Below are 25871 nucleotides of genomic sequence, written 5' to 3' on the forward strand. Positions count from 1 at the left end.
TAAACATTGCAAATTTTTCCTATTTTTTTCTTAAAAAATTATTTGTTTTTTGTTCACTTTTTCTTGTCTCAGTGGCCAGATGATCTTATCTTGGGCTTAGCAGTATGTTATTGCATAGTTGCTATGGGCAAATAATTGATATTTTTTCTTTTAACAAAAATTCGCAGCTTTTGATAAAACTTGAAAAAATTTTTTCATGTTTCCGAAATTTTTTCCATTCTCCTAGTTTATCGATCTTTATAAGCCAATGCAAATTTTATGGCTTAAAATTAAATTTCTTTGACAATTTTTATCATTATTTGAATTTTTGCAGTCTCAAGGTCCCCCAAACCTCCGGGAGGGTTTGAAAATAAATTTCTGCAGTTTGGTGTCACGAATTCTAGCAACTTTTGAAAAACGCTTTCTTTTTGAAGTTTTTTCCGGCAAATTTTGTCTTTTTTGAGCTTCGCCAGCCTCAAGGGCCCAAAAGCCTCCCATAGGGTCCGGAAAATGCTGTCTGCATGTATTTAAATGGCAATGAAGATCTTTTCAATATTTTAGGATCACGAAATTAAGCATTTTTTTGATCAACAATGAAACTTTTTCCTACTTTTTAAAAAAATTATTTGTCTTTCATTCACTTTTTCTTGTCTCAGTGGCCAAATGAGCTCATCTAGGGCCTAGCAGTATGTTACTGCATAGTTTCTATGGGCAAATAAATAATACTTTTTCTTTTGAACAAAATTTCGCAGCTTTTGATAAAACTTGAAATTTTTTCATGTTTCAAAAATTTTTTTCAGTCTCCTAGTTTATCGATCTTTATGAGTCAATGCAAATTATAAAGCTTAAAAGTAAAGTTTTTTACAATAATTTTCGTTATTTGAATTTTTGCATCCTCGAGGTCCCCAAAACCTCCTCGAGGGTTTGAAAATAAATTTCTGCACAGTTTGGTGTCACGAATTCTAGCAACTTTAGAAAAAAGCTTTCTTTTTAAAGTTTTTTTTTACAAATTTTGTCTTTTTTGCGCTTTGTCAACCTCAGGGGCCGAAAGCCTCCTCTAGGGTCCGGGAAAGGGTGTCTGGATATATTTTTTATTGGCAATGAATTTGTTTTCAACATTTTAGGATCACGAAATTGAGCAATTTTTTATGATAAACCTTGCAACTTTTTCCTGTTTTTAAAAAAAAAATTGTCTTTTGTTCACTTTTTCTTGTCTCAATGTCCAGATGAGCTAATCTAGGGCTTAGCAGTATGTTACCGGATAGTTGCTATGAGCAACTAAATGATATCTTTACTATAACAATTTTTTTGCAGCTTTTGATAAAACTTGAAATTTTTTCATGTTTCCATTTTTTTAAATCTAGTTTATCGATCTTTATGAGCCAATGCAAATTTTAAGGCTTAAAATTAGGTTTTTGACATTTTTTTTTTCATTATTTGAAATCTTGCAGCCTCAAGGTCCCCAAAAATCTCCTCGAGGGTTTGACAATAAATTTCTGCACAGTTTGTTATCACGAATTCTAGCAATTTTTGAAAAGAGCATTGTTTTTGAAGTTTTTTTTCATACAAATGTTGTCTTTTTTCGGCTTTGTCAGCCTCAGGAGCCCGAAATCCTCCTCTAGGTTCCGGAAAATGGTGTCTGCATAGTTTTTAATGGCAATAAAGTTTTGTTCAATTTCTTTTCCCTAGTTTTCTTTTTAATTTATTTGTGTTTTAATCTCATTTTTTCTTGTCTCATTGGTCAGATAACTTTCTCTAGGGTTTAGTAGCATGTTACTGCTTAGTTACACTGGGAAAGTGAATGGTATTCTTTTTACCATAACAAATTTTTGCAATTTTTTGATAAAAATTGAAATTATTTCATTGTTTCTGAAATTTTTTTTTTCATTCTCCTAGTTTATCGACCTCTACGAGTCAATGCTAATTTCTAAGTCTTAGAGTTCGGTTACAAATTTCAGCCAGTTTTAAAAAAAATTCTTTTTGAAATTTTTAAAAAAATTTTGTCAGTTTTTGAATTTTGTCAGCCTCAGGGGCCCAACAGCCTCCTCTAATTTTCAAAAAAATTCATTTTCTTGTTTATCAAGCCTTATGAGCCAATGCAAATTTTAAGGCTTAAAATGAAGTTTTTTGATAATTTTTTCCATTATTTGAACTTTTGCAGCCTCAAGGTCCCCAAAATCTCATCGAGGGTTTGAAAATAAATTTCTGCACATTTTGCTGTCACGAATTTTAGCAACTTTTGAAAAAAAGCTTTCTTTTTAGAGTTTTTTTTCGTACAAATTTTGTCTTTTTTGAGCTTTGTCAGCCTCAGGGGCCCGAAAGCCTCCTCTAGGGTCCCGAATCCATCTAATGAGGCATATTTAGGTCTTGCATATGCGTTTCCTGACAGATACCAGAAAAAAGTTGTTTTTACTTTTCATGATGTTAAATTATGAAACTTCCTTGAAATCTTTAGTTTCCTTTTCTGTATTTGTCATATTTATCAATTTTTGCTAATTTATTGTCCAATAAAGCTCTTACAACACTTGTGCTTGGGTAATTGGTTATATTTGTTTGGATGCAAATTGGCCTTCAGTGTAAAAATTTAAAGGGTTTTAGCAATGAGTAATTTCTGGCTTAGTTTCTTCTTTTTTTTTCAACTTTTAAGAGCGCTTTCATTTTTGGCTAGCGCTGTTCAGCAGATGCTCGGAAACAGCCGTTCTAAGTTTTACATTCAATGTTGTAATTTTTATTCCAAGACAACTCATGCTAAGTTTTTTTAAAAAAAATTGTTTTGCTTTCTGATGACGTTATTCAGTTTTCATAAGTCACGAAGATCGCAATTGACTTGCAAAAAAGAACAAAAGACTGAACAAAAAAAAGCTTTCATTTTGAATTTTTTTTACAATTCTTGTCATTATTTGAGCTATGTCAGCCTCATGGACACAAAATCCTACTCTAGGATCCAAAAAAGGAATCTGCACAGTTTTTAATGGCCATGATATTGTTTTAAACATTTTCAGATTCAGAATTTTAGCAATTTTTTTGGAGAAACTTTGAAATATTTTCCACGTTTTTTTCAAAAAATAGTTGTCTTTTGTTCTGTTTTTCTTGTCTCAGGGGTCAGATAACGTCTTCTAGGGTTTAGCATTATGTTACTGTATAATTGCTAATGGCAAGTGAATGGTATTTTTTACTATAACAAATTTGCATTTTTTTGATAAAGTTTAAATTTTTTCAATGTTTCTGAAAAGTTTTTTTTTCATTCTCCTATTTTATCGAGCTTTATGAGCCAATGCAAATTTTTAAGTCTAAAATTTAAGTTGTTTGCAATTTTTTGTCATTATTTGTGTTCTTGCAGCCTAAAGGTCCCTAAAGCCTCCTCGAGGGTTTGAAAATAATTTTCTGCACAGTTTCGTGTCTCGAATTTTAGCAACTTTTGAAAAAAATTTCTGCTTTGAAGTTTTTTCTTTAATTTTTTTTTCATTTTTGAGCTGTAATAGCCTCAGGTGCTCAAAAGCATCCTCTAGGGTCCGGTAATGGGTTTTGCATAGTTTTCAATTGCAAGAAAAAATTGTTTGTAACTTTTTATGATCACGAATTTTAGCAATTTTTTTGATAAACTTTGCAACTTTTTCCTAGTTTTCTAAACCTTTTCCGTCCTTGTTCATTTTTCTTGTCCCAGTGCTCAGATGACCTCTTCTAGGCTGCGGTAGTATGATACTCTATAATTGCTATGGGCAAGTGAACGGTTTTCTATACAATAACAAATTTCGGCAATCGTTTAATAAAAATAGATTTTTTTTCAATGTCTCTGAAAACTTTTTTCATTCCCCTAGTTTATTTATCCTTATGAGCCAAAGCAAATTTTAAAGGCTTAAAATTATGTAATTTTGACAATTTTTGCCATTATGTGAGTTTCTGCTGCCTCAATATCCCCAAAAATCGAGGATTTGAAAAAAAAATTCTTTACAATTTCTTGTCACAAAGTTTAACAATTTTAAAAAAATTTTCTGTTTTTAATTTTTTTCACATTTTTTTTCATTTTTTGAGTTTCGTCAGCCTCAGGCACCTGAAAACTTCCTCTAGGGTCCCACTATGTGTTACTGTTTTGTTTTGAAAAGCAATAAATTTGTTTTCAACATTTGAAGATCACGAATTTTGGCAATTCTTTAATGAACTTTGAGATTTTTTTGTTTTCTTTTAAATCTTCTCTAAGGTTTAGCAGTATGCTACTGCATAGTTTCTTTGGGCAAGTGACTGTTATTCAAGTTTCTATTATTACAAATTATTGCACTTTTTGTTAAAATTTGAAATTTTTTAATGTTTGTTAAAATTTTTTTCCTTCTCCCATTTTATCGATCTTTATGTGCCAATGCAAATTTTTAAAGCTTGAATATGGGTTAACTGAGAGCCTCTGGAGACAATGCAATCGTTTTGAAGAAATGAACTGTAGCAACATTTCATTAAAATTTCAAAGGTTTTCATATTTTCTGCTATTTTACTAATTTTTTAAGTGTATCAATTGTAACCTGCTAATGCGACTATTACGATTTCAATTGAACGCGTTTTAAATTCTTTCACGCATGAAAATACGCAAAGTAGTAAAAAACGTCAACGTTTGAAGAACAATATCAAAAGGAACCAACAAAAGCCCGGTCACTAAGTCATTGTGCATTCTACTATAGAATTTTTTAGAGCGATTGCCAGCTGACTTTAGCATTAAGGTGTACGGCTTGCTGTTTAGGAGCTGAATTAAATACAGGTTTAGAAGGTAAATGAAACTGCAAACCGAATTAGAACACTTTTTTACACTATGCGTAAAATTGTGTCATTTTTTTTCTCTTTTCTGTTTTTCTGTTTCAATGCCGATAAGCGTCAACGGTGGCTATAACTTTGTTCTTTTGCTTTTGAATTAAAAATCAATTTTTTCATTCTTGTCAAACTATGCATAAGGGAATCCAGATTATTTTCGGAAATTTTTGCTGGTTTTATTCGTGAAATTGACGTACTTTGCTATCGAAGACTATTGCATTTTTCTTCCTAAGCAGTTTATATCTTTTTGTTTTTTCTCTCTCATCACTCAGTATCTTTTTTAGGACTCATGCCAATGCGGCTTGTTTTCATTAATCTTAATTGAATGGATAGTCTCTGAAGAGGCCCAAGTTCAAGGTAACAAAATCTTTTGCAGTTTTTGAAGCAACATTTTAATTTCCTTCAATCCCTTTTTTTAAAGCCCTTCAATAGTTTTCTCAAAAATTATGGTTGACGAAGGTCATGAAGGTCTTTTGGAAGACATAAAAACTTTATTAGTGTCTTGAGATATTTGTCCTAATATGGCAGTTTGAAGCAGAGAAGATGAGCTGCAGAGAAAATGGAACAACATTTAATCTTCAGTTTGATAAAAAAAACGAACGTTGTCAAACTTTGCTTTCAACCTCAGTTTTATTCACTACTTATTCACAATCGAATAATTTTTTGTTACAAAGCAAACACGCATGTCTTTGACTAAATTCAACTAATATAAAGAGATGAGTTGAAATAACAACGAATTATTGAAGGTATTCACAGTTAAATTTACCTTTACAACATTTTTTTTAAGTTTGTTACACCCAATAAAATATAATCCTCAGTCCGGGGTTTTTGAAGTTCCCGAGACTTTTTTTGTTATCCTGAAAAAGAGTGTGTATACGCAGTCCTATCCTGTGTTACAGTTGAGTTTTAGGTGGTTGAAAAATTTTGAACTCACAATTACACACATCATGTTTGTTGACATTTCAGTCAGGGTGTGAATATTTGTTTCTGCACCATTTTTTCTCACGAATTTTAGCAAGTTTTGAAAAAAGCCCTCTTATTGAAGTTTTTTCTACAGTTTTGTTGTTTTTGAGCTTTGTCAGCCTCAGAAACCAGAAAGCTTAAGTTTGTTACACCCAATAAAATATAATCCTCAGTCCGGGGTTTTTGAAGTTCCCGAGACTTTTTTTGTTATCCTGAAAAAGAGTGTGTATACGCAGTCCTATCCTGTGTTACAGTTGAGTTTTAGGTGGTTGAAAAATTTTGAACTCACAATTACACACATCATGTTTGTTGACATTTCAGTCAGGGTGTGAATATTTGTTTCTGCACCATTTTTTCTCACGAATTTTAGCAAGTTTTGAAAAAAACCCTCTTATTGAAGTTTTTTCTACAGTTTTGTTGTTTTTGAGCTTTGTCAGCCTCAGAAACCAGAAAGCCTCCTCTAGGGTCTAGTAATGGGTTTCTGCACAGTTTTTTTGGCAATGAAGTTGTTTTCAACATCTTAACATTACGATTTTTAGCAATTTTGTTGGAGAAACTTTGCAATTTTTTCATAGTCTTTTTAAAAAATAGTTGTCTTTTGTTCATTTTTTTGGTCTCAGGGATTTAGCAGCATGTTACTGCATATTTGCTATGGGCAAGTGAATTTTTTTTTTACCATAACAAATTTTTGCAATATTTTGATAAAAATTGAAATTTTTCAATGTTTCTAAAAGTTTGTTATTCATTCTCCTAGTTTATCGATCTTTACGCGCCAATGCTAATTCTTAAGTCTTAGAATTCAGTTGTTTGACAACTTTTGTAATTATTTAAGTTTTTACATCCGCAGGGTCTCTAAAGCCTCCTGGAGGGTTTGAAAGCAAATTTCTGTTTGGTTTCGTGTCAATTTTTGAGGCGAGTGAATGGTATTCAGGTTTTTTTCTTACAAATTTTTGAATTTTATTGTTAAAATTTGAAAATTTTTCATTGGTTCTGAAAGTTTTTTTTCACTCTCCTATTTTATCAATCTTTATGTGCCAATGCAAATTGTTAACGCTTGAAGTTGGGTATTGACAGCCTCTGGAAACAATGCAATGGTTCTGATGAAAATAACCGTAGCAACATCTCATTAGAATTTGCAATTGTTTTAATATTTCCTGCTATTTGTCCCATTTTCTAAATCTATCAATTGTAGCGGTCTAAGGAAAATAATTTAGGTATTGCATATAAATTGCTGGTCAAATTCCGGAAAAAATAGGGTTTGAACTTTCAATGATATTAAATAAAGAAACTTCCTTAAAAATTTCATTTTTTTCTGTATTTGTCATATTTCGCGATTTCTGCTAGTTTTTTGACCAATAAAGCCCTTACAATACTTGTGCTTGAGTAAGTGGCTATATCTATTTGGATCAAATTTGGCCTTTTGTGTAAAAATTTAAGGGGTTATAGCAATGAGTAATTTCTGGCTTAGTTTGTTCTTTTTTTCATCTTTTGAGAGCGCTTTCATTTTTGGCTAGCGCTGTTCAGTAGATGGTCGGAAACAGCCGTTCTAAGTTTTACATTCAATGTCATAATTTTTATTTCAAGACAACTCATGCTAAGTTTTTTTTAATAAAAATTGTTTTGCTTTCTGATGACGTTATTCAGTTTTCATAAATCACGAAGATCGCAATTGACTGGCAAAAAAGAACAAAAACTGAACAAAGAAAGATTTCATTTTGAATTTTTTTGCAGTTCTTGTCAAAATTTGAGCTATATCAGCCTCGGGGACACAAAAGCCTACTCTAGGATCCAATAAAAGGTATCTGCACAGTTTTTAATGGCCATGATATTGTTTTAAACAATTTAAGGTTAAGATTTTAGCAATTCTAAGAAACTTTTCAATATTTTCCACGTTTTTTCTCCAACATTGGAGACCGCGGAAACAGCAGTTTCAAGTGTTACATTCAATGTTTTGATTTTTATTTCAGGACAACTCCCGCTATGTTTTTTTCCCTTTAGATGACGTTTTTTGTTTTACATAAGTTACGAATTTCTTATTTGACGGCGATTTAACCCAATAACTGTTTCAACTGAACAACTTTTATTTTTTTCCGCACGGAAATAGGCAAGCTAGTGAATACCGTCAACGTTTGATGGGCAATATCGAAAGGAAGTGGCAATAGCGCGTTCATTAAGTCACTGTGCATTAGGCTATCAAAGTTCGTCAGAGCGATTGCCAGCTGACATCAGCTTTAAGCTTTACGTCTTGCTGTTGGAAAGATTACTGAATACAGGTTAGGTAAACTTTGGATTTGAGTACGGGTTTGAAACCCGGTTTTAAAACTTTGGATAAAACTGGATCAACTTCTGTCTCTTCTATTTTTCTGTTTTAATCCCGATAAGCGTCAACGGCGACTACGTTTTCCTGTAAACTATTATTCTTTTTTAATCACATTATGTATCAGGGAATCCAGATAATTGTCGGAATTTGATGTTAGCTTTTTCGTGGAATTGACGTACTTTGTTCTGGAAAACGATTGCAATTTTTTTTGAAATCAGCGTATATTTTTATGTTTTTTTCTTTCTCATCACTCAGTATCATTTTTTAGGATTCATGCAAATGCGGCTTCTTTCAGTAATTTTAATTAAACTAGTAAAATTCCTGACTAGTCCCAAAATAAAAATACAGAAACTCTTGGAAAAAATCTTGCTCCTAAAAGTTTTTTTGGAGCAAGATTTTTTTTTAACCTTCATTTAAGCTTTTCAAAAGATTTCTTCAAAAATTATGGTTGACAAAAAGTTCATGAAGGTTTTCTGAATGAAATAAATATTTGATATCAGTGTTTAAAAATATTCGTCCTAGAATTGCAATTTTAAGCAGAGAAGAACAGCTGCAGAGAAAAACGATTTGTCAGCAATATTTAATTTGATAAAAAACGGACGTTTTTGTACTTTGCTTTCAATCTCAGGTTTACTTACTTTTGAAGCACAATCGAATAAAATGATTTAATAGGTACATATACATGTCATTGACTAGATCTTACTAAATTGAGCTGAAATAACACAGAAAAACCGGAAATTTTCACAGTTAGTTTTTTATTTACGACATTTTTCACGTTTGTTAAACCCAGTAAACTATAATCCTCAGTCCGGAGTTTTTGAAGTCCCAAGAATTTTTTTGTTTTCCTGAAAAGGGTTCGCTATACCCAGTCCTAGCCTGTGTTATATTTCAATTGTAGGTGACTGAAAAAATTTTAACTGACATGTTTCGAAATCAATTTTGAATTTCTAACGTAAAATTTTTTGCACCTGAAGTATTTATTATTTGTTAATTCCCGCCAGGTACTCAATGCGTTTACTTAGTTGCGAATTTAAGTTTATGAGGTAGAAGGCTTTTAATTGTCTTGATGTTTTCAAACAGGTGACGTGCATCGATTATGTCGCTGTCAATATTATCCGCTGTAAAGCAACATTCAACGAAGGGCTTTCCAAAAGGATAATCATTCTTCTGATTTTCTGAAAATCGCGTGGTAACATGCTTTAGCCAATATACGGGATTGCATCTGTTACTTGTAAACCTATATAAGACATGCGGTTTCAAATTTCTATCAAAAGATTATTTAAGTTTGCTAAAGCAGTTTCCTAGCATTCTCCTTTTGACAATGATTCGAATGTAACAAAGTATTTTAAGTCTACTTACAAGGCTTTGGTTGATATTTTCTCTGTATTGAAAACAACATCGGCTAATGTGCATTTTTGCTGAAATTTTTGTTTTTGTTGAGATTTTATTGTCTCTCGGGATTTTTGATTGTCATCTTGTCTCGTTTGATTATTTCATCCAAAGTCTCAATAAAAAACTGCATGGACGCTCAGATATATACTGTTAATTTGAGTTTTTGTCCTGATGAGCTATATAAAACAGCCCTGATTGCTGTTCCTTTTGATGAGGGGGTAGGGTTTGTGTTATGAAAAAGAGCACGTACGCAGAAAAACTGGAAAAAGTTCTAAATTGCGAACTGTTCAGAAAAGAGTCGTAATGAAAATTGAAAAAGAACTGAACAAAGAACTTTTGGATATGAGGAAAAAGGGGAAGATACCGGTTAAGGTTTACGAAGCTTTAAGTTCCACTGGAGCGCAACCGGCAAGGTTGTATGGATTAGCTAAAGTACACAAAAAAGAAACACCTCTGAGACCTGTTCTCTCTATCCCCGGAAGTTGTTACCATAAACTTAACAAGTTTCTAGCACTTTTTTTCCAAAATATTGAAGGAGCAAACATAGAAACTAACACCAATGACGCACGAAAGAATCTGCAGCAAATAAAACTTGAAAAAGACGAACAAATCCAATCATTAGATGTAAAAAGTTTATACCCCAACGTTCCCGTAAAGGAAGCCATTAACATTGCCCTGCGATCACTTTATGCTAGGGACAATAAACCAGACATACCTAGAACAAAAATGAAACGTCTACTTGAATTAGCCGTCACCAACGTCCATTTCAAATGCAATGAAAGTTTGTACTGTCAGAAAGACGGGTTGTCAATGGGTGCGTCCTTGACGGTGATTTTGGCAAACCTTTGGATGAAATCGTGGAAGCCACAAATGAAATTACAGACACCTAAATGTAAAATCAACACACAATCTGGCAATTGTCGCAATTGCTAACACCGTGTGGCAGCACGTTCCAGGGGTGTTGAGTGTGAAGTTTGTAATAGATGGTTCCACGCAAAATGTCAGAAAATCAGTAACACAGAATATGATAGCATGGAAAACCAGCTCTGGATCTGCTCAATCTGTTGTGAAAATGATCAGACTGACATTAACCATTCGTCCGAAACTAAAGTTTTTCCAAGATATGTCGACAATATTGTGAGAACAGTTAGAGGTGACACAAAAGAGCTGTTAGATGCGGTCAATAACCTCCATCCAAATCTCCAATTTACATTAGAAACAAGAGATGATAAAAACAGTTTGCCATTTCGGGACATTTCAATTAACGTACAACCGGAGGGGAACATTTTTTGCAAATGGTATCAAAAACCATCAGATACTGGAACAATTCTGAACTATCGTAGCTGTGCACCCCCACAACATATAATACAGGGAACAATGCACCACCTGTTCTGAGCCACCAGCAATTGGGAAGCGTTTCATGAAGCATTGACAAAAATGAAGAAATTTGGGAACGTAATCAATATCCTAGGCATTGGGTAGGGAATATCGTCAAGGATACAATTAACCAGTTGCGAATGAAAGAACAAAGAAAAGGACATAGATATAGCGCGGGTGTAACCGTAAAACAACAGGAAAATACTGAGAAACAAAAATTTGTATTACAGTACCTACACTACAGAGGCAACATCTCTAATGAATTTGTAAAGAAGTTGAACAAAATTCATCCTGTACAGACGATTTTCACGACTCGGAAACTTATGAGCTGTTTACCTAGCCTCGAGTCTAGTTTTGATAAAGATCTCAAATCTCACGTGGTTTATGAACTCACTTGTATTGGATGCAAATCCATCTATGTAGGGCAGACATGTCGACATATTACCACAAGGGTTGCAGAGCATGCCAAGCTGGACTCACCGATGGGAGTACATGCAATCGAGTGCAACGGCGATAAAACAGCTTTCCAGTGGAAGATATTAGACCAATGCAGCAACCAATCTAAGTTAATGACACTAGAAGCGCTCTATATAAGAACATTGAAACCAGCCATCAACACGCGCGACGAATACCGAACTCGAGAATTGACACTGAAAGCTTAGTTTGGAGATAAAAATCCGACTTGAAAGACACGTTAAGAAACAAAAATTTCAACTTTACAATTGAACAAAACCAAATTAAGTTCAAAGCAATATATGTAGGTTTTTTTTATAAAAAACATGTCGATATGCATCTGCTACATCAAGTCGAAAATGTATTTTTACTCAGATGTAAATGTTTTGTAGATTCGATTGTAGATATGTAAAAATTCGTTTTAAATTTCCTTGAATGATAGATTTTAGTGATTTGCATTTTATTTATAGTTTTTCATTTTAGCATTTTCTATTGTTTATAACCTGACGATGAAATCAGAGTTCGAAAACGTTCATAAGAAAGTTTTAATTGACAATCCCTTTTTAAATCTTATATAAAAGTTTCCCAATCACTGGTTGCATTGATAATTCTATGTATAGTGAACCATATTGTATGACATGCTCATAATTTACATTATAAACGCATAATTCGAAATTTTCACAAACAAATAGGAGAACAAAAAGAGATGGTTACTAATAGTAAACCGGATTTTAACAATATAGAGAAATCCTCATAAATAATGATGGGAATCATCATGGAATTTCATCTTGACGGGACACGTCAATGAATGTTTGTTCATGACGGGATTCGTCAAGCAGGTAAACTTGTTATCTGATAGTTTAACTGACCCGTGCGGTAGAAAATAACTATGAGAAAATCCCAACGAGATTAACGAAAATGGGTAAAAATAACCTAAGATTAATTAACCATTGATAGGACTGAAACCAAAGAACATATTCAAAACTAAACCTTACACAATCGAGCTGCCTCTCTTTAATTGCTTTACATCTCTCATCTTCACAAACCTTCTAATATTTACAAGCAATAGATCTAACTTTGTATTAAACTGATTGTACATTTACATCGGCTCAATTAATTTCAAGTCTGAAACTTGGAAAATTTTCCTCAGTAACTCCGAGGTTTAAAGTGCTTAAGAATAACACCCAACCCAAACCGTAACCGTAGACAGTGCACCGATGTTACACTGGCGACAGAGATTTAAAGGAAAGTTAACATTTTAAAATCTTTAACAAATTTGTTGGTAGGGAGACGCAAATAAAAAGCATTTTAACCCCAAAAACTCCGAGAATCGAATTTTTCTCGAGACAAAACACAAGATTTTGGATAACAAATCTTCAATTTCCGCCAATTTCCACCACTTTTTGTGGGAATCAATTGCAGAAGTCACAGCGGAGGAGATCAGCCGCAGGAAACCAGTCGCAGGAAAACAAGTGAGAAATTCCTCGCGTGGTGCTATCTTTTACTCGTTGGTGGAGACAGAAACTTCCTTGTGTGGAAAGACCGCATCATACCAAGTGAGTAGAAATAAAGAGTTCTTTCTTGTTGTTGTCGTTCGTAATTGAAACTGATCGCCACTGCGTAAGTCTTTTTAGTCTAGGAAAAATTTTTTTCTTTCGACCTTATTTGTTAAATTGACTTTCAGATAACGAGCAGCATAACCATCGGGAAAAAAGTGCGGGATAGTCGGGTTGTAAAATCAATTGAAACCGTTGCTGAAAGTTAAATATTGACTTTTTCTGGAACTACCATTAAAAAAAGAATATAAAGGGAAAATAGTTGAAAAGGTAACAACAAGGAGAAAGTAAAAGAAATCTAAAGCACCTAATATCATCCTTGTCGTAAATAGAAAAGAAAATACAGTCAAAACATCAAAAAAAACAAGGAAAATTGGAGTTCAGCCAGAATCATATTAAAAAAAGGAAATTAGTTGGGACAGTCTTCTATAAGACTGTGAATTAAAACTTCCTTAAAAATAAAAAAATAAATAAATAAGTAAAAAAAGAAATACCGTACTGAAATAAGCGTTAGATTTTTATAAACAAAAGTTTTTTAAGCATTAAAATAAAGAGAGTGCTATAGAAATTCAAAGATAAAAATAGAAACAACTTCCAGTGACGGTCTACTTGATAATTATATTATAGAAACTATTAATTTCAACAACTTAACAAAGTTTTAAAAGGGCACGATACAAGTAGGGGAACAATAAAATGGCAACGGGCTCAACCTCTAGAATGCTATTACTGGAAGCGTTTACCGGTTCAAACGACTTGGAAAGTTACATGACGCATTTTGAGCTATTAGCGGAACTACAAAAGTGGAAAAGAACTGAAGGAGATCCGGCTCGCGAAGTTGATGAAAGGCCGCATTACTTTGCACTTAGGCTACAAAAATCTGCCATAGAGTTCTGTCGCACTCTACCGCATTCTACACGAGAAAATTATGATGAATGCGTTAAAGCTTTTCAAGAACACTACGGCAAAAAACCTGTCGTTTTCCGGGGACGGCTAGCTCGCCACGTACAGCAACCAGGAGAAAAACTGACTGATTTTCTGGGAGACTTAAAGCAGTTGACTTTGAAAGCTTACCCAACGGAGTCGCAAGACATTAGAGACCATCTCGTTCTGAGAGGATTTCTATATGGAATCAACCATAGTCAGGTGAGGTTAGATCTCAGAAAGCAAACCGGCGACAAAGATATGAAAATTGAAACAGTTTTGGAAAGAGCATTGCATCTGGAAGCTGTAACAAGGATGGAGGAGGAAAAGCAAACACCAAAGTTGCGGTAATAAGACGAGATGAAACAAAAGATTTAGTGGAGGCCGTCAACAAGCTTGAGAACCAATTGTCAGTAGATGACAAACTGCGAGAAAACCGTTGAAACCAATCTAGGGAGCGAAGCGGTTCCCGGGGACGATGGGGTGACGACAGACGTGACAGATGACAGCAACAAGATCGTGGGTTTAGCCATTGACGGCGATTTCCAACGCCAGGACCTAGTCAACGAGACAGATCTTTTGAAAGAGAGGAACCGTCTAGGAGGACCGACAGGCAGGGTTTCAAGTGCAGAGCCTGTGGACAAGAAGGACACCTTTCGAGGAATTGTCGAAATTGTTTCCTATGTGGAAGTTCTCAACATTTGAAAAGAAACTGCCCCTTTAAAAAGAAAACCACCGAGAACTGCAATGTCATTAGAGTTTGTTCGACAAACACAATTAAATATCTAAACGCAGAAATCATACTTCATGGGAACAGATGCGTTGGATTAATAGACAGTGGAAGTAGTATATCGCTTTTGAGCTGGTCCACATACGAAAAACTGGGAAAACCGGGAATTGTACAAACATACTCAAAACGAGTGTTAACAGCCAATAACTCAGCTGTCAAAATAATAGGCAGAATAACGCTTTTGGTACAGTTGCAACCAAGACTACCGGAGGTTGAACAATAGTTTGTGATAACGGCAGATGTAGGTATAGAATGTCTGCTGGGAATTGATTTCCTGAAAACCAATAAATGTGTATTGAACTTACACGAAGAGAAACTATGTAGCAGTCACTTTAAAATTTCAATACCGCTCACCACAGAGAAAACGTTAGGTGTTCAAGTTTTTGCAATTGCGGGACAAAACACTTATATACAGAGTAAAAACGAAAGTCTAATGAAAATTAGCTTAGCTGATGAAAACGGAGAAGAAATTCCGGTAGTGGAAGGATTAGTGGAAACATTGAAGAAAGAGTTGGAGGAGGTTACAAATGTAGCCGAAACAAAAACAAGGGAAAGTATCGCTCTGGTGGACGAGCGGGAGTGCTTAGCTCGGGAGTTGGAGAATGGCGAGATAGACAATAGAAAGCTAAGGGGTAGAGTAAAAACAGAGCATACCTCAAAGAAGGTCATACAGAGGATGCTGGAGGCGATCAACGCGCAGAGCCCGTTCTGTCGACCTCCAAACTTTTATGAACTTCTAATACTGCCACAGGGGGCCACAACCAGTACTATCCAGAAACATTTCAAAACGTTGGCAATGCTCTGTCATCCGGACAAGGTTGGTCGTGAGGACATGTTCAAAATCATTCTTCAAGCAAAGAAAAATATGGAAGACGAGGAGGCCCGTAATATTTATGACAAGTACGAGATTGAAAAAGCACAAGGATATATGAACTCGAAAATGGACTTTTGAAACTCTTGCTGTGTGAGTGAGTGGAACACTCACATTTTCTATGAGATAGGCGGTATAGTGAACCATAATGTATCACATGCTCATAAATTACATTTTAAACGCATAATTCGAAATTTTCACAAACAAATAGGAGAACAAAAAGAAATGGTTACTAATACTAAACCGGATTTTAACAATATAGAGAAAGCCTCATAAATAATGATGGGAATTATCATGGAATTTCATCTTGACGGGACACGTCAAGGAATGTTTGTTCATGACGGGATTAGTCAAGCAGGTAAACCTGTTATCTGTTAGTTTAACTAACAGGGACCCGTGCGGTAGAAAATAACTATGAGAAAATCCCAACAAGATTAACGAAAATGGGTAAAAATAACCTAAGATTAATTAACCATTGATAGGACTGAAACCAAAGAACATATTCAAAACTAAACCTTATCGAAAACTAAACAATCGAGCTGCCTCTCTTTAATTGCTTTACATCTCTCATCTTCACAAACCTTCTAATATTTACAAGCAATAGATCTAACTTCGTATTAAACTGATTGTACATTTACATCGGCTCAATTAAATTCAAGTCTGAAACTTTGAAAATTTTCCTGAGTAAGTCCGAGGTTTAAAGTGGTTAAGAATAACACCAAACCGTAACCGTAGACAGTGCACAGATATTACATATGTATAGTTCCTTGGATCACGTTTTTGTTGTGTTGTCATAGCGCACAGCTACCGAAATGTAATGCTATTCCAGTATCAGTAGTTGTTTGATACCAATGACAACTACTTTCTGTCATCATTCACTTTTATAATGAGATCTATGACGGCCACGTTCCCATCGAGTTGTTAGAAGATTGAATTCTCAAATTTTTAGATGAGAATTTGCATACACAAGGTACAAAAATCTATTCGCATACAGAGAAAATGACTTTTTCGGTATTGTGTTTAGTTAATTTTTTGTCGATGGAATCTGGCGTTCAAAACCGGAGAATAATGCGAATAGTGGTGGACGCTAAGTTGCATTACTGAAACAGCAAGTGACTATAGTGGTCTCTTGTCTGCTTATCGAGCTAAAGTTGCTGAATTTTTTTGTGCACAAAATGGTGCAATTTTGCTTTTTTGTCATGTAAACAGATTTTTAAAAGAGTGGTCATAAATTTGCGTTTATCAGTGTTCATAAATGGTTTAATGCAAACCTTACTTTATTTAGCACTCAAAATGATTGTAATGTTAATGGTTTCTACCTAAGGGTGCTTTTTCACATTTTATCGATGGGCTTTGGTATCCAAAGCGGAGGAAAAATGTTTTTATGACTCAACTCTTTTCTTCATAAAATGTTTTTGAAATTTCTGATTATCAACCATTTTTTTTTGCATTTTGTTAAATAAAATTTAAGTTGCCTTTTCCGATTTATGTACCATTTATTGTTCATTTGGTTGTCCTTCCTCGATTATCAGTGGTCTGGCAAAAATATCAAGGAGAGTGATCAAATTATTTTTGACAAAATTATGGAAAATGGTACAGCCCATCCACTGCGTATGTTTGTTCCCAAAATATCTATTTTCACTTAAATCGCGACCAAAATTTCCGTTGGCATCGGAAGCAAAAACTGAAATTGAACTTTCAGTTTTCCCAATCAGGTTCCTCAAAAAACATAATTTGTCTATTATTACGCTGTAAAATATGATTGTCTATTCGTATTCCAATATAAGCTTTCTTTCATTCTGAAAAACTTGGTCTCATCACTTAAAAAAATTTACCAGCTGTCGACCCAGTAAAAATAACTAAATGATTAGATTAGAGGCCTCTCTCCTATTATTGCCCCCCCCCCCGCTTGGTGGTCTGATAACTTATAGCCCTCAATCATGGTAAAAACATTTTAAAGAGTGTACTACAATATCGTGGGAGCTTTATTGTGAAAAACCCGACTAGAGTTCAAAGCACCGTTTTTATGACTAATTGCTGTTTTGTGATCTTGCCACATAGTTCCATAAAGAACATTTAACGTTGGCCTTCTAGTGAGGTTCAATTCATCTCAGTTTATCGGCATAAACCTTTAGCCGTTGCGTTCATTAAATTATATATCGTCTGTTTTTCAGAACTCTTCGACGAGTTATTGATTTTCAACTTTTTGTTTTCTTTAGTCTCTTCGCTACGGGCTGTAATCAAAGAGTAATCCTGATCACATGATCAGCAAAGACGGAGGAGCGACTATTGTGCTGCTGTTTGTTTGAATTTGCCTAGTAAAGGCTTAAAAAATGTCTTTAATGTAAACGAAGGGATATGTTTAATATCTCAACAAAGTTTCACTTCTTTAAAGTATTGTTTAAGGGCTACGTCAATTATAAAAACTATATTTAAAAACGTTTGCGCTAAGTCTAGCATCATCATGTAAAAGGCAACTTAAAGTCAATATATTTGTAGTTGAAATGACTTCAATTCAATTTATGAAAAAAACAATAAATTAAGAACTTTTCGGAAGATTGTTTTTTTTATTAAAACGAAAATGTCTGAAATTTCCTTTTGGTTTCGATCTTAAGTATGGATGACTTTCTACGGTTTCCGTAAAGGTTTGGAGAACTGTAAATTTCGAACAAACAACCTTACTACTCTTAACTAGTATTTTAATTTAAGCTCATACGGACCATTGAAGGAACGAACTTTAAACTTTTAGTAATACTGTGGGAACAATGCCCTCGGGCGGCTCGTTAATTTATGATAATGATGATGTAAGCTTCTGGTTTGAGCGATCATGACGCGAGTACAATGGCTTACGTTGTAATATATGTATTGCTGCGAGAGTCATGAGCTTTTGTGGCACATTGCAGTGATTGATATACTCCAATCTAACGCGCGTGAGGTGCCACAACTTTCGCTTAAGTGCTAACATACAGGCGTTGTTCCGAGGCCCTCACAGCACAACGTCTTCAAAAAGCATTTTGTATTGTTTAAATCTATCAATAAATTAATAAAATATACAAACATCAGCTGAGAAAAAACAAAAGACAGCCAGCCTTAGAAAACAAAAAAATAATTGCGAAAGTAGATGAGTCAAGCTAAAAGCCTCCCTTCTTCAACCATTCGCCTCTATATTGTAGAGAAAGTGTGGGCATCTCCTTCCGGTTTAGGTTAACTTTCCACCTGCTTTCCGCTGCAGTTTTTGTAGCGTCACTTAAAAATTTTCTGATTTGAAATGCTCGAATACTATTTTTCCAGATATTGATATTTCCTACATGTTTCGGATTACTTTAGGGGCTTCCTCAAAGTTTTGCCAGTTACTTGGAGATCGAAAAATCCTATGGAGAATACCCTCTAAAATATTTTTTTTGCTGGAGTGATGCGCAGCTAGGGAAATTCAGAATTGTTTCTTGGCTTTCAGTACCATTTATAAGAGACTTTTCTCTGTTCGTAAACGTGGACAGCCATATCGAGGAAAGCTAGTTCACGTTCTTCATTCATTTTTTAATCTTTTCCGCTTGTGCCCCCCCCCCCCCCCCAGATTAGTGGACGCATATTATTGGCACGCACCAGACGCATGTGCCATAATTTTTTCAAATGATTAACTATGTAATGTCCGTGCTCGGTAACTGGGGGGCGGATGACGTACTGGGGGGAACAAACGGTAAAAAGATCCCATTTTTCAATTTTGAATCCCAAATTTTTATGCAAGTTATTTCCTAGTTGAAGCAAATTTTTGGGGTAGTCTTTTACTGTTCAAATATTCTCGTCTACGTATTTTTCAAATAGTATTCGTTTCCCAAGTTGTTTTCACTTGCTATTTTCACTTTGAAAAGATTTGCAAACAACATCCGCCAATTTTTCTTAATTTGTAACGGTTTGAATACTAACCGTTACAAAGAAGAAATATACAAACCGATCTCCCACCCCGACTCATCACATCAGGTCGTATCATTCCAACTGATTTCATTTTTAGAACAATATTTCTGGTGTTTTTGAATGTTAGCAGGCTCCGTGAATGGGATGTTTTGATGACAATCATCTTTCTTCATCACATCAGGTTGTACCATTCCAACTGATTTCATTTTTAGAGTAATTTCTTGTGTTTTGAATGTTAGCAGGCTCCGTGAATGGGACGTTTTGATGCCAACCTTTTTCCCTCCAGCTGCTCGGACTTGGTCTTGGGTACTTCTCGTACCAAATATATAGACGAGGGCCAAGACAGTGTTGTGTACACTCCTATCGAGGTACTAAACTGCTAGATCTCTGTGATGTTATCAATCATTACCCAAATCAAAAACTGAACACTGTTGTAGTAATTTCTGGCTTCAATGATCACCGTAGTAGTATTGAAACTTTCATAGAGCATTGGAAATTCCTCATTCAGCTCATTATTGTTAAATTTAGCCCAAATAATTTGATTGTTCCCAAAGTTATACCCACCAGCTGTAATCGCCTCATAAATAAGAAAATCAGTGCCCTTAACTACGCTTTGTATAATTATATTGATTCTTGTGCTTTAAAGCTGTTTTTTGTTTTACCCTCATTTAGGAATGTTCTTGAACCTAACCTGTTCTGTAAAGACACCGTGCACTTCTCCTTTCATGGAAACCATGTTTTCACTATTATTCTGTTTAACATCATTCAATACTTTAAATATCGTTGCTGCTACTACTCTCCTGTAATTAACTTAATCTAGTCCCCCTAAGTGCAGCCTTCACGACTCCAAGACCGTAGCCTGATGGCTGATCAAACCCATTGTCCACTCTGCAAGGGTCCCCTACGCAGGGGAGGCGTCTGGTGTCAAACGTGTTATAAATATATTCACGTGAAATGCAGTGGCCTAGCCGCAGCGAAACAGTGGACCGAAAACTTCAGCTGCAAAAGCTGCTCTGAGGTCATTGCAGCCACCGAAACAGCAATCGCAACGCCGGCACCACACAATGATTTGACTGTTCCCGACACTGCACTCATAGATCCTGCAACATCGCACGCCCCCGAACGTTCCGTCGCCGCACCATCGGATAATTTTTGGGATAACTTCCAGCCTCATCACGCGGTAACAGTGCGCCAAATATACCGCGAGGTTTTCACATGGAAGCCCTCGTTCTTCACGCTCAGTAAGAATAAGACAGGGGAACAGTTCGCCGATGCCCTTCACAGTGTCCTCTCCCCGATTGCCGTAGACAGGGATAGATTCGATATATCTCTGACCCTCTGTATGATACTTCCGCACTTAACTCTCAGTCGAACAAAGAACACGGATGATGGATCGAACAATAAGACTATCAAGCGTAGACTGCGTGCATGGCACAGCTGCAACTTCTCAGACCTTTTCTGTGAAGCGAAAGCAATCCAAATGAGAATGAATTCAAGGAACAAAAAGCAATACTCTGACCTCAAGATGTTCAAAGATTTCATGTCTCGTGGTAAGATCAGTAATGCTATTCGCGTTCTTTCGGATGAGCATAAAGGTGGCGTGCTCCCACCTACCGATCTCATAGACGGTAGACCGGTCCTCGAGATTTTACGCGACAAACATCCTGAAGGGCAACCCTTGGAGCCCAACTGCATTCAGAGCCAACATCCACGCATGCTTCCCTACCTCCCCGCTGTTTTCGACAAACTCAGTGCGAGGCTTGTCCGAAATCATGCAATGAAGACTCATGGCAGTGCCGGGCCTTCAGGCCTTGATGCCGATGACTGGCGTAGACTACTTTCTGCTTTCGGGCAGACCTGCACGAACCTGTGCAAGCTTGTTGCCAAGTTTGCTAAGAGGCTGTCCACGTCCATAATACCACCAGATGATTTGATTGCATACAATGGTTGTCGACTAGTGGCTCTGGATAAATGTCGAGGTGTGAGACCTATTGATATTGGTGAAGTAATGCGTCACATCACCGGACGCATAATCGTCGACTGCATCAGGCAAGATCTAACATACCTCGGTGGAAACATGCAGCTGTGCCTGGGCCAGAAATGCGGCATAGAACATGCCATACATTCGCTTCGCCACTGTTTTGATGATCCCGAAAAGGAAGGAATTCTACTAATTGATGTCAAAAACGCATTAAATGTGCTCAATAGACGAACAGCATTAGAGAACGTGAAAGCTTTATGCCCATCATTGCATGTTGCCTTACAGAATTCCTATAGCCATCCTTCTCATCTCTACATCGGTAAGTCGACCATTGTCTCAGGAATGTACGACGATGATCCCCTTGCGATGGCAATGTATGGAATTGCAACCCTACCCCTAATATCAAGACTTCACAATGACTCCTTGACACAAAAATGGTATGCTGATTATGGTAGCGTCGTCGGTAAGTTGAAAGATATCAGAGCACTCTTCGACAAGCTCACTCAGCTTGGTCCCATGTACGGATATCTTGTCAATCCGAAGTGTCAGTTGATTATTAAGCCAGGAGGCGAGCGCCAAGCGTCAACTGAGTTTGCAGGCACAAATGTGGAAATCACGCAGGGCGCTGGAGTCCTGGGATCAGTAATCGGTAGCTCTGAGGCCAGTGAAAATTTCCTGAAAGATGCAGAAATTAAATACACAAAAAGTTTGGACAGACTTGGTCAATTTGCTCTCACCTCTCCCCAGAATGCCTATGCATGTTTGACGAAGGGGCTTCAACAGAATTTGAGCTTCCTCTCGCGTACTACATCCTCCATGGACGGGGTTCTGGACAAGGTAGACGAGCGGCTTGTCGAGTCATACCGAACATCGTCGGCAATGAAATAATCCAAGAGGAAAGAGAACTTTTTTCTCTCCCTCTCAGAATGGGTGGGCTTAACATCGCCCTCCCACAAGATCTTCATAAAAATCTTGAGAAATCAATTGAAATCTCAACTCCGTTGGCGTCATTTAATAATGATTCATTCGAAATTCAACAATGTGAATTAGAACAAACCAAGATCAGTCTCAGACAGAAAGCAGACATGCAACGTGAACTCATCTCGAAAAAATCCAGAATCGAAAACAATCTACCAGAAATGAAGTATACCATCCAGCTGGCCTCGGAGAAAGGAGCATCTAGCTGGCTTAACGCGCTTCCGTTATCAAAACATGGTTTCGACCTCACGAAGACTGAGTTCCGTGATGGAATAGCACTTCGCTACACCTGGGAAGCGAAGAACACGCCAGCTATATGCCCATTCGGGAAAGAATTTAGCCTCACCCATGCCCTTCCTTGCGCCAAAGGCGGGTATACGCACCTACGACACAACGAAAGCAGAGACGTGTTTGCAAACCAGATGGATGACGTCTGCCGCGATGTCCAGATAGAGCCAAAACTTCAGTCGCTCGATGGAGAAATTTTCTCGAGTAATTCCACCACTACTGATGATGACGCTCGACTGGACATCAAGGCAAACGGTCTGTGGGGCTCCCGCTTTCATCGCACTTTCTTCGATGTGAAGATTTTCAACCCTCACGCGAAGAGCTGCCCTAAGACCATGAAAGATGCATACAAATGTCACGAGAGCATCAAGCGAAATAATACGAAGAGCGAATCCGCGAAACCGAACGCAGCAGTTTCAACGCACTGGTTTTTGCTTGTTCGGGGGGGGGGGGTGCTGGGCCATCGGCATCGCGCGTTATGAAACAACTCGCAACAAAGATCAGTGAACAACGCGGAGAGCCGTACGCCGACACTATAAGCTACATCCGAACGAAAATCAGCTTCGCACTTCTGAGGAGCTGTGTTCTCTGCTTGAGGGGATGTCGCGCCCTCAAGCATCGTGTTCTCAGTGAGACTTCGATTAGCGCCGTCGTGGAGGAGGGAAGCCTGCACTGAGTGTATGGCTGCTTAACTTTATTCCATTGCTCATTCCTTGATATCCTATTTTTATTGTAATCCCTCCTTAATAGTTCCTTATGTGTGCTTTTTCTATATATTGGTGCTTTCCTCTCCACTTGTTAATTTTCGTGACTGGGCCGTCTTCGCACTGTCTGGAGCGGAACAGCTTGGAGTGCAGCATGCGGCTAAGTGCTACTCAGCATCCCTTATGTTCCGACCTACATCCATCGTTGCCGGACGGTGTACACGGTCCTTTTAATATATTTAAAAAAAACCAAAAAAAGCGCAAAAAAAAGTTTGACCATTTGCATATAAAGAAACAAACATATAATTCTTCTTCGTGTCCTTTTAATATATTTAAAAATAAAAACCAAAAAAAGCGCAAAAAAAGTTTGACCATTTGCATATAAAGAAACAAACATATAATTTTTCTTCGAGCCTTGCCTTTTAAAAGAGTTTTGCATTTTCAGAATCTGCTGGGAATGTTGGAAGTATTCCCAATGAAGAAAATCCTGTGAAGGGACCAGCAGAAGATGATATTCGTCACAGCCATGCATCCAAAACTGAACTTTTCGTTCCAGTTGCTTCTGAAGCCGGGGACTTAGCTGCAACTAGCTCCTCGGGTCAAGCCGCGCTCAGAACGTCATCATTTTCTCTGGCTGAGAAGTTTCAGCAATTCTTGAACAAAACCGAATTGGAGGAGACTAAAACTGTTAAGAAAAAATCGGTCCTGGATGAATTTCGGGAGGAAAAACAAGCAGTTGACGGTGAATCGCCTAAAACGTCATTTTTTGCTAAACTACAAAAAGCGGAGGAGTTTTCAAAAGCTCATTTGAGTAGCGCAATAGTGAAAGATGCGTACGGTAGCTTCGACGAAACAAAAAAGAAGAAATCTGATGGAGTTAAAAAAGTCACTTTCACGGAAGCGGAGAAAGGCGAGCGCTTTGGGTCGCCGAGAAAAGTGCTGAAAATTACTAGTCATGTCAGAGCTCCTAATAACCCAAAAAGCAACGAAAAAGGAGACGAATAGAAAGAGAAGTCACGTATGGCAAGATGGGTCGTAACTCCTACCTACAACAGTTTTCTCGTATAACAGTATGGTGGGTTTTTCTTTCACTGAGAACCGAAAACAATCAAAATCACAATAGGAAAACCGAAAGCCAGCTGTTTCAACATGCGAATGATGACGCCGTTAACTTAGCATTATGAAAGAGTTTAGAAAGTGACGCGAGACACGCTGTTTTTCAGCGATATGATAAACATATAGTCGAAGTGCATATCTTGTAGTAGCATAGTATAAACTCGCTTATAAAATCAAAGCAAGTCTGAACGTTCCAAAACGTTCTACATACAAGTGAAAGATTATTCTCTAAAAAACACCTATAAAAACATTCCAATTGCACAAAAAAAATTTCTTAGCGTTTTTGCTTATCCAGCCTTTTTGGAACGTTCAATTGCGCTGAAGCTTTATAGTATGTAATAATATCAAACATTATTTAATTAGACGAAATATCTGATAATTTGTAGAAGCTGTACGTGCAGTTACTCGCATACCTCACCTCTCTATATGCTTTCCATGTAAACAAGTAGAAATAAATTATAAGAGAAATCAATTTTTCACCCATCAAACACATCTGCATAGTTTTTTTTTTCATTGATAGACAAGGCAGGTACAATGTGACGTTCATTTCAAAGCTATATGAAGAAAACTAAAAGCTGACGTAAATGTTCAAATAAACAGAGATTTCCCCGCTATGACCTTTCATTGTTCTCGTTGATCTAAGATATTGTGTGGATACGATGTTCCAAAAATTGCTGCGGCTAACAGTTAGAAACCTATGAGAAAAGTAGTTCGGACACAAGGCTGGCACAAATATTGCCAACGACTCGAAAAGTTTTATTAGATATATACACAGGAATTTTTTATATGAAGCAAGTTTGTGCATGAATTGAATTTTGACCGCATGGTTGCAAGCAAAAGGCAGTCTTGAAATTTCGCTTTCAGTTTACAAAAATTTGCTGTCCACACAAATGTTTTTGTGCTTGCAGACTACAATATCTCTCCATTTTTATCTGTGCAGCCAAGACGACCGATGCGAAAACTTATGCTCATATTAGTTGACAATCTCGCAAAGGAGAATAGAGTGCGCTCATGCATCGCACGTGAAATTAGTCACCTGCAGCGAACTCGGGAGATCAAGAAATCAAATTTGTTAGTGGAACGAAAATGGCTATCAACAAGGACAACATTGTAGTCAAGAATATTGCGGAATCAATTGATGTCAAGTTAGAAGTCGACAGTTTGGAGATTAACACAATAGGAAAACTCTGGCCGTCAGTTGCTAATACTAAAATTGAAAAATGCTATCGGTAGACTTTATTTCTAACTGCTCAAACGAATTTTGTAGCAATTATCTTAGGCCTCTGATTTTTATGAGATTTTTCGTTCGAGCGATTTTTCCTTTGACCAATTTGACATTTCGTCCTCAAAGCGGGATAAACAGGTAGCGCTCAAAGGTCATTAAGAGTTCTTAGGACCTATTTTCTTACTTTACTTTAAGTAACTAAACTGCAATTCAACTAAACTGTTTTGGAGACAAAGTGGATGGTATGAAGG

The 25871-nt window shown here is 36.5% G+C and overlaps 1 protein-coding gene across 2 annotated transcripts in view; it reads left to right on the forward strand.

The window, feature by feature from the left end:
- Positions 1 to 24872, forward strand: part of LOC142338273 (uncharacterized) — a 114695-nt gene extending 89823 nt beyond the window's left edge. For both annotated transcript variants that reach the window (XM_075387949.1, XM_075387950.1), the window contains exon 6: positions 23725 to 24872. In XM_075387949.1, the coding sequence (XP_075244064.1) occupies positions 23725 to 24284 (560 nt within the window). In that variant the 3' untranslated portion in view covers positions 24285 to 24872. The remainder of the gene's footprint in view (positions 1 to 23724) is intronic.
- Positions 24873 to 25871: the final 999 nt, after the last annotated feature.

Source organism: Convolutriloba macropyga, chromosome 4, assembly GCF_964194025.1.
Source record: "Convolutriloba macropyga chromosome 4, txConMacr16.3, whole genome shotgun sequence".
NCBI classification, from domain to species: Eukaryota; Metazoa; Xenacoelomorpha; order Acoela; family Convolutidae; genus Convolutriloba; species Convolutriloba macropyga.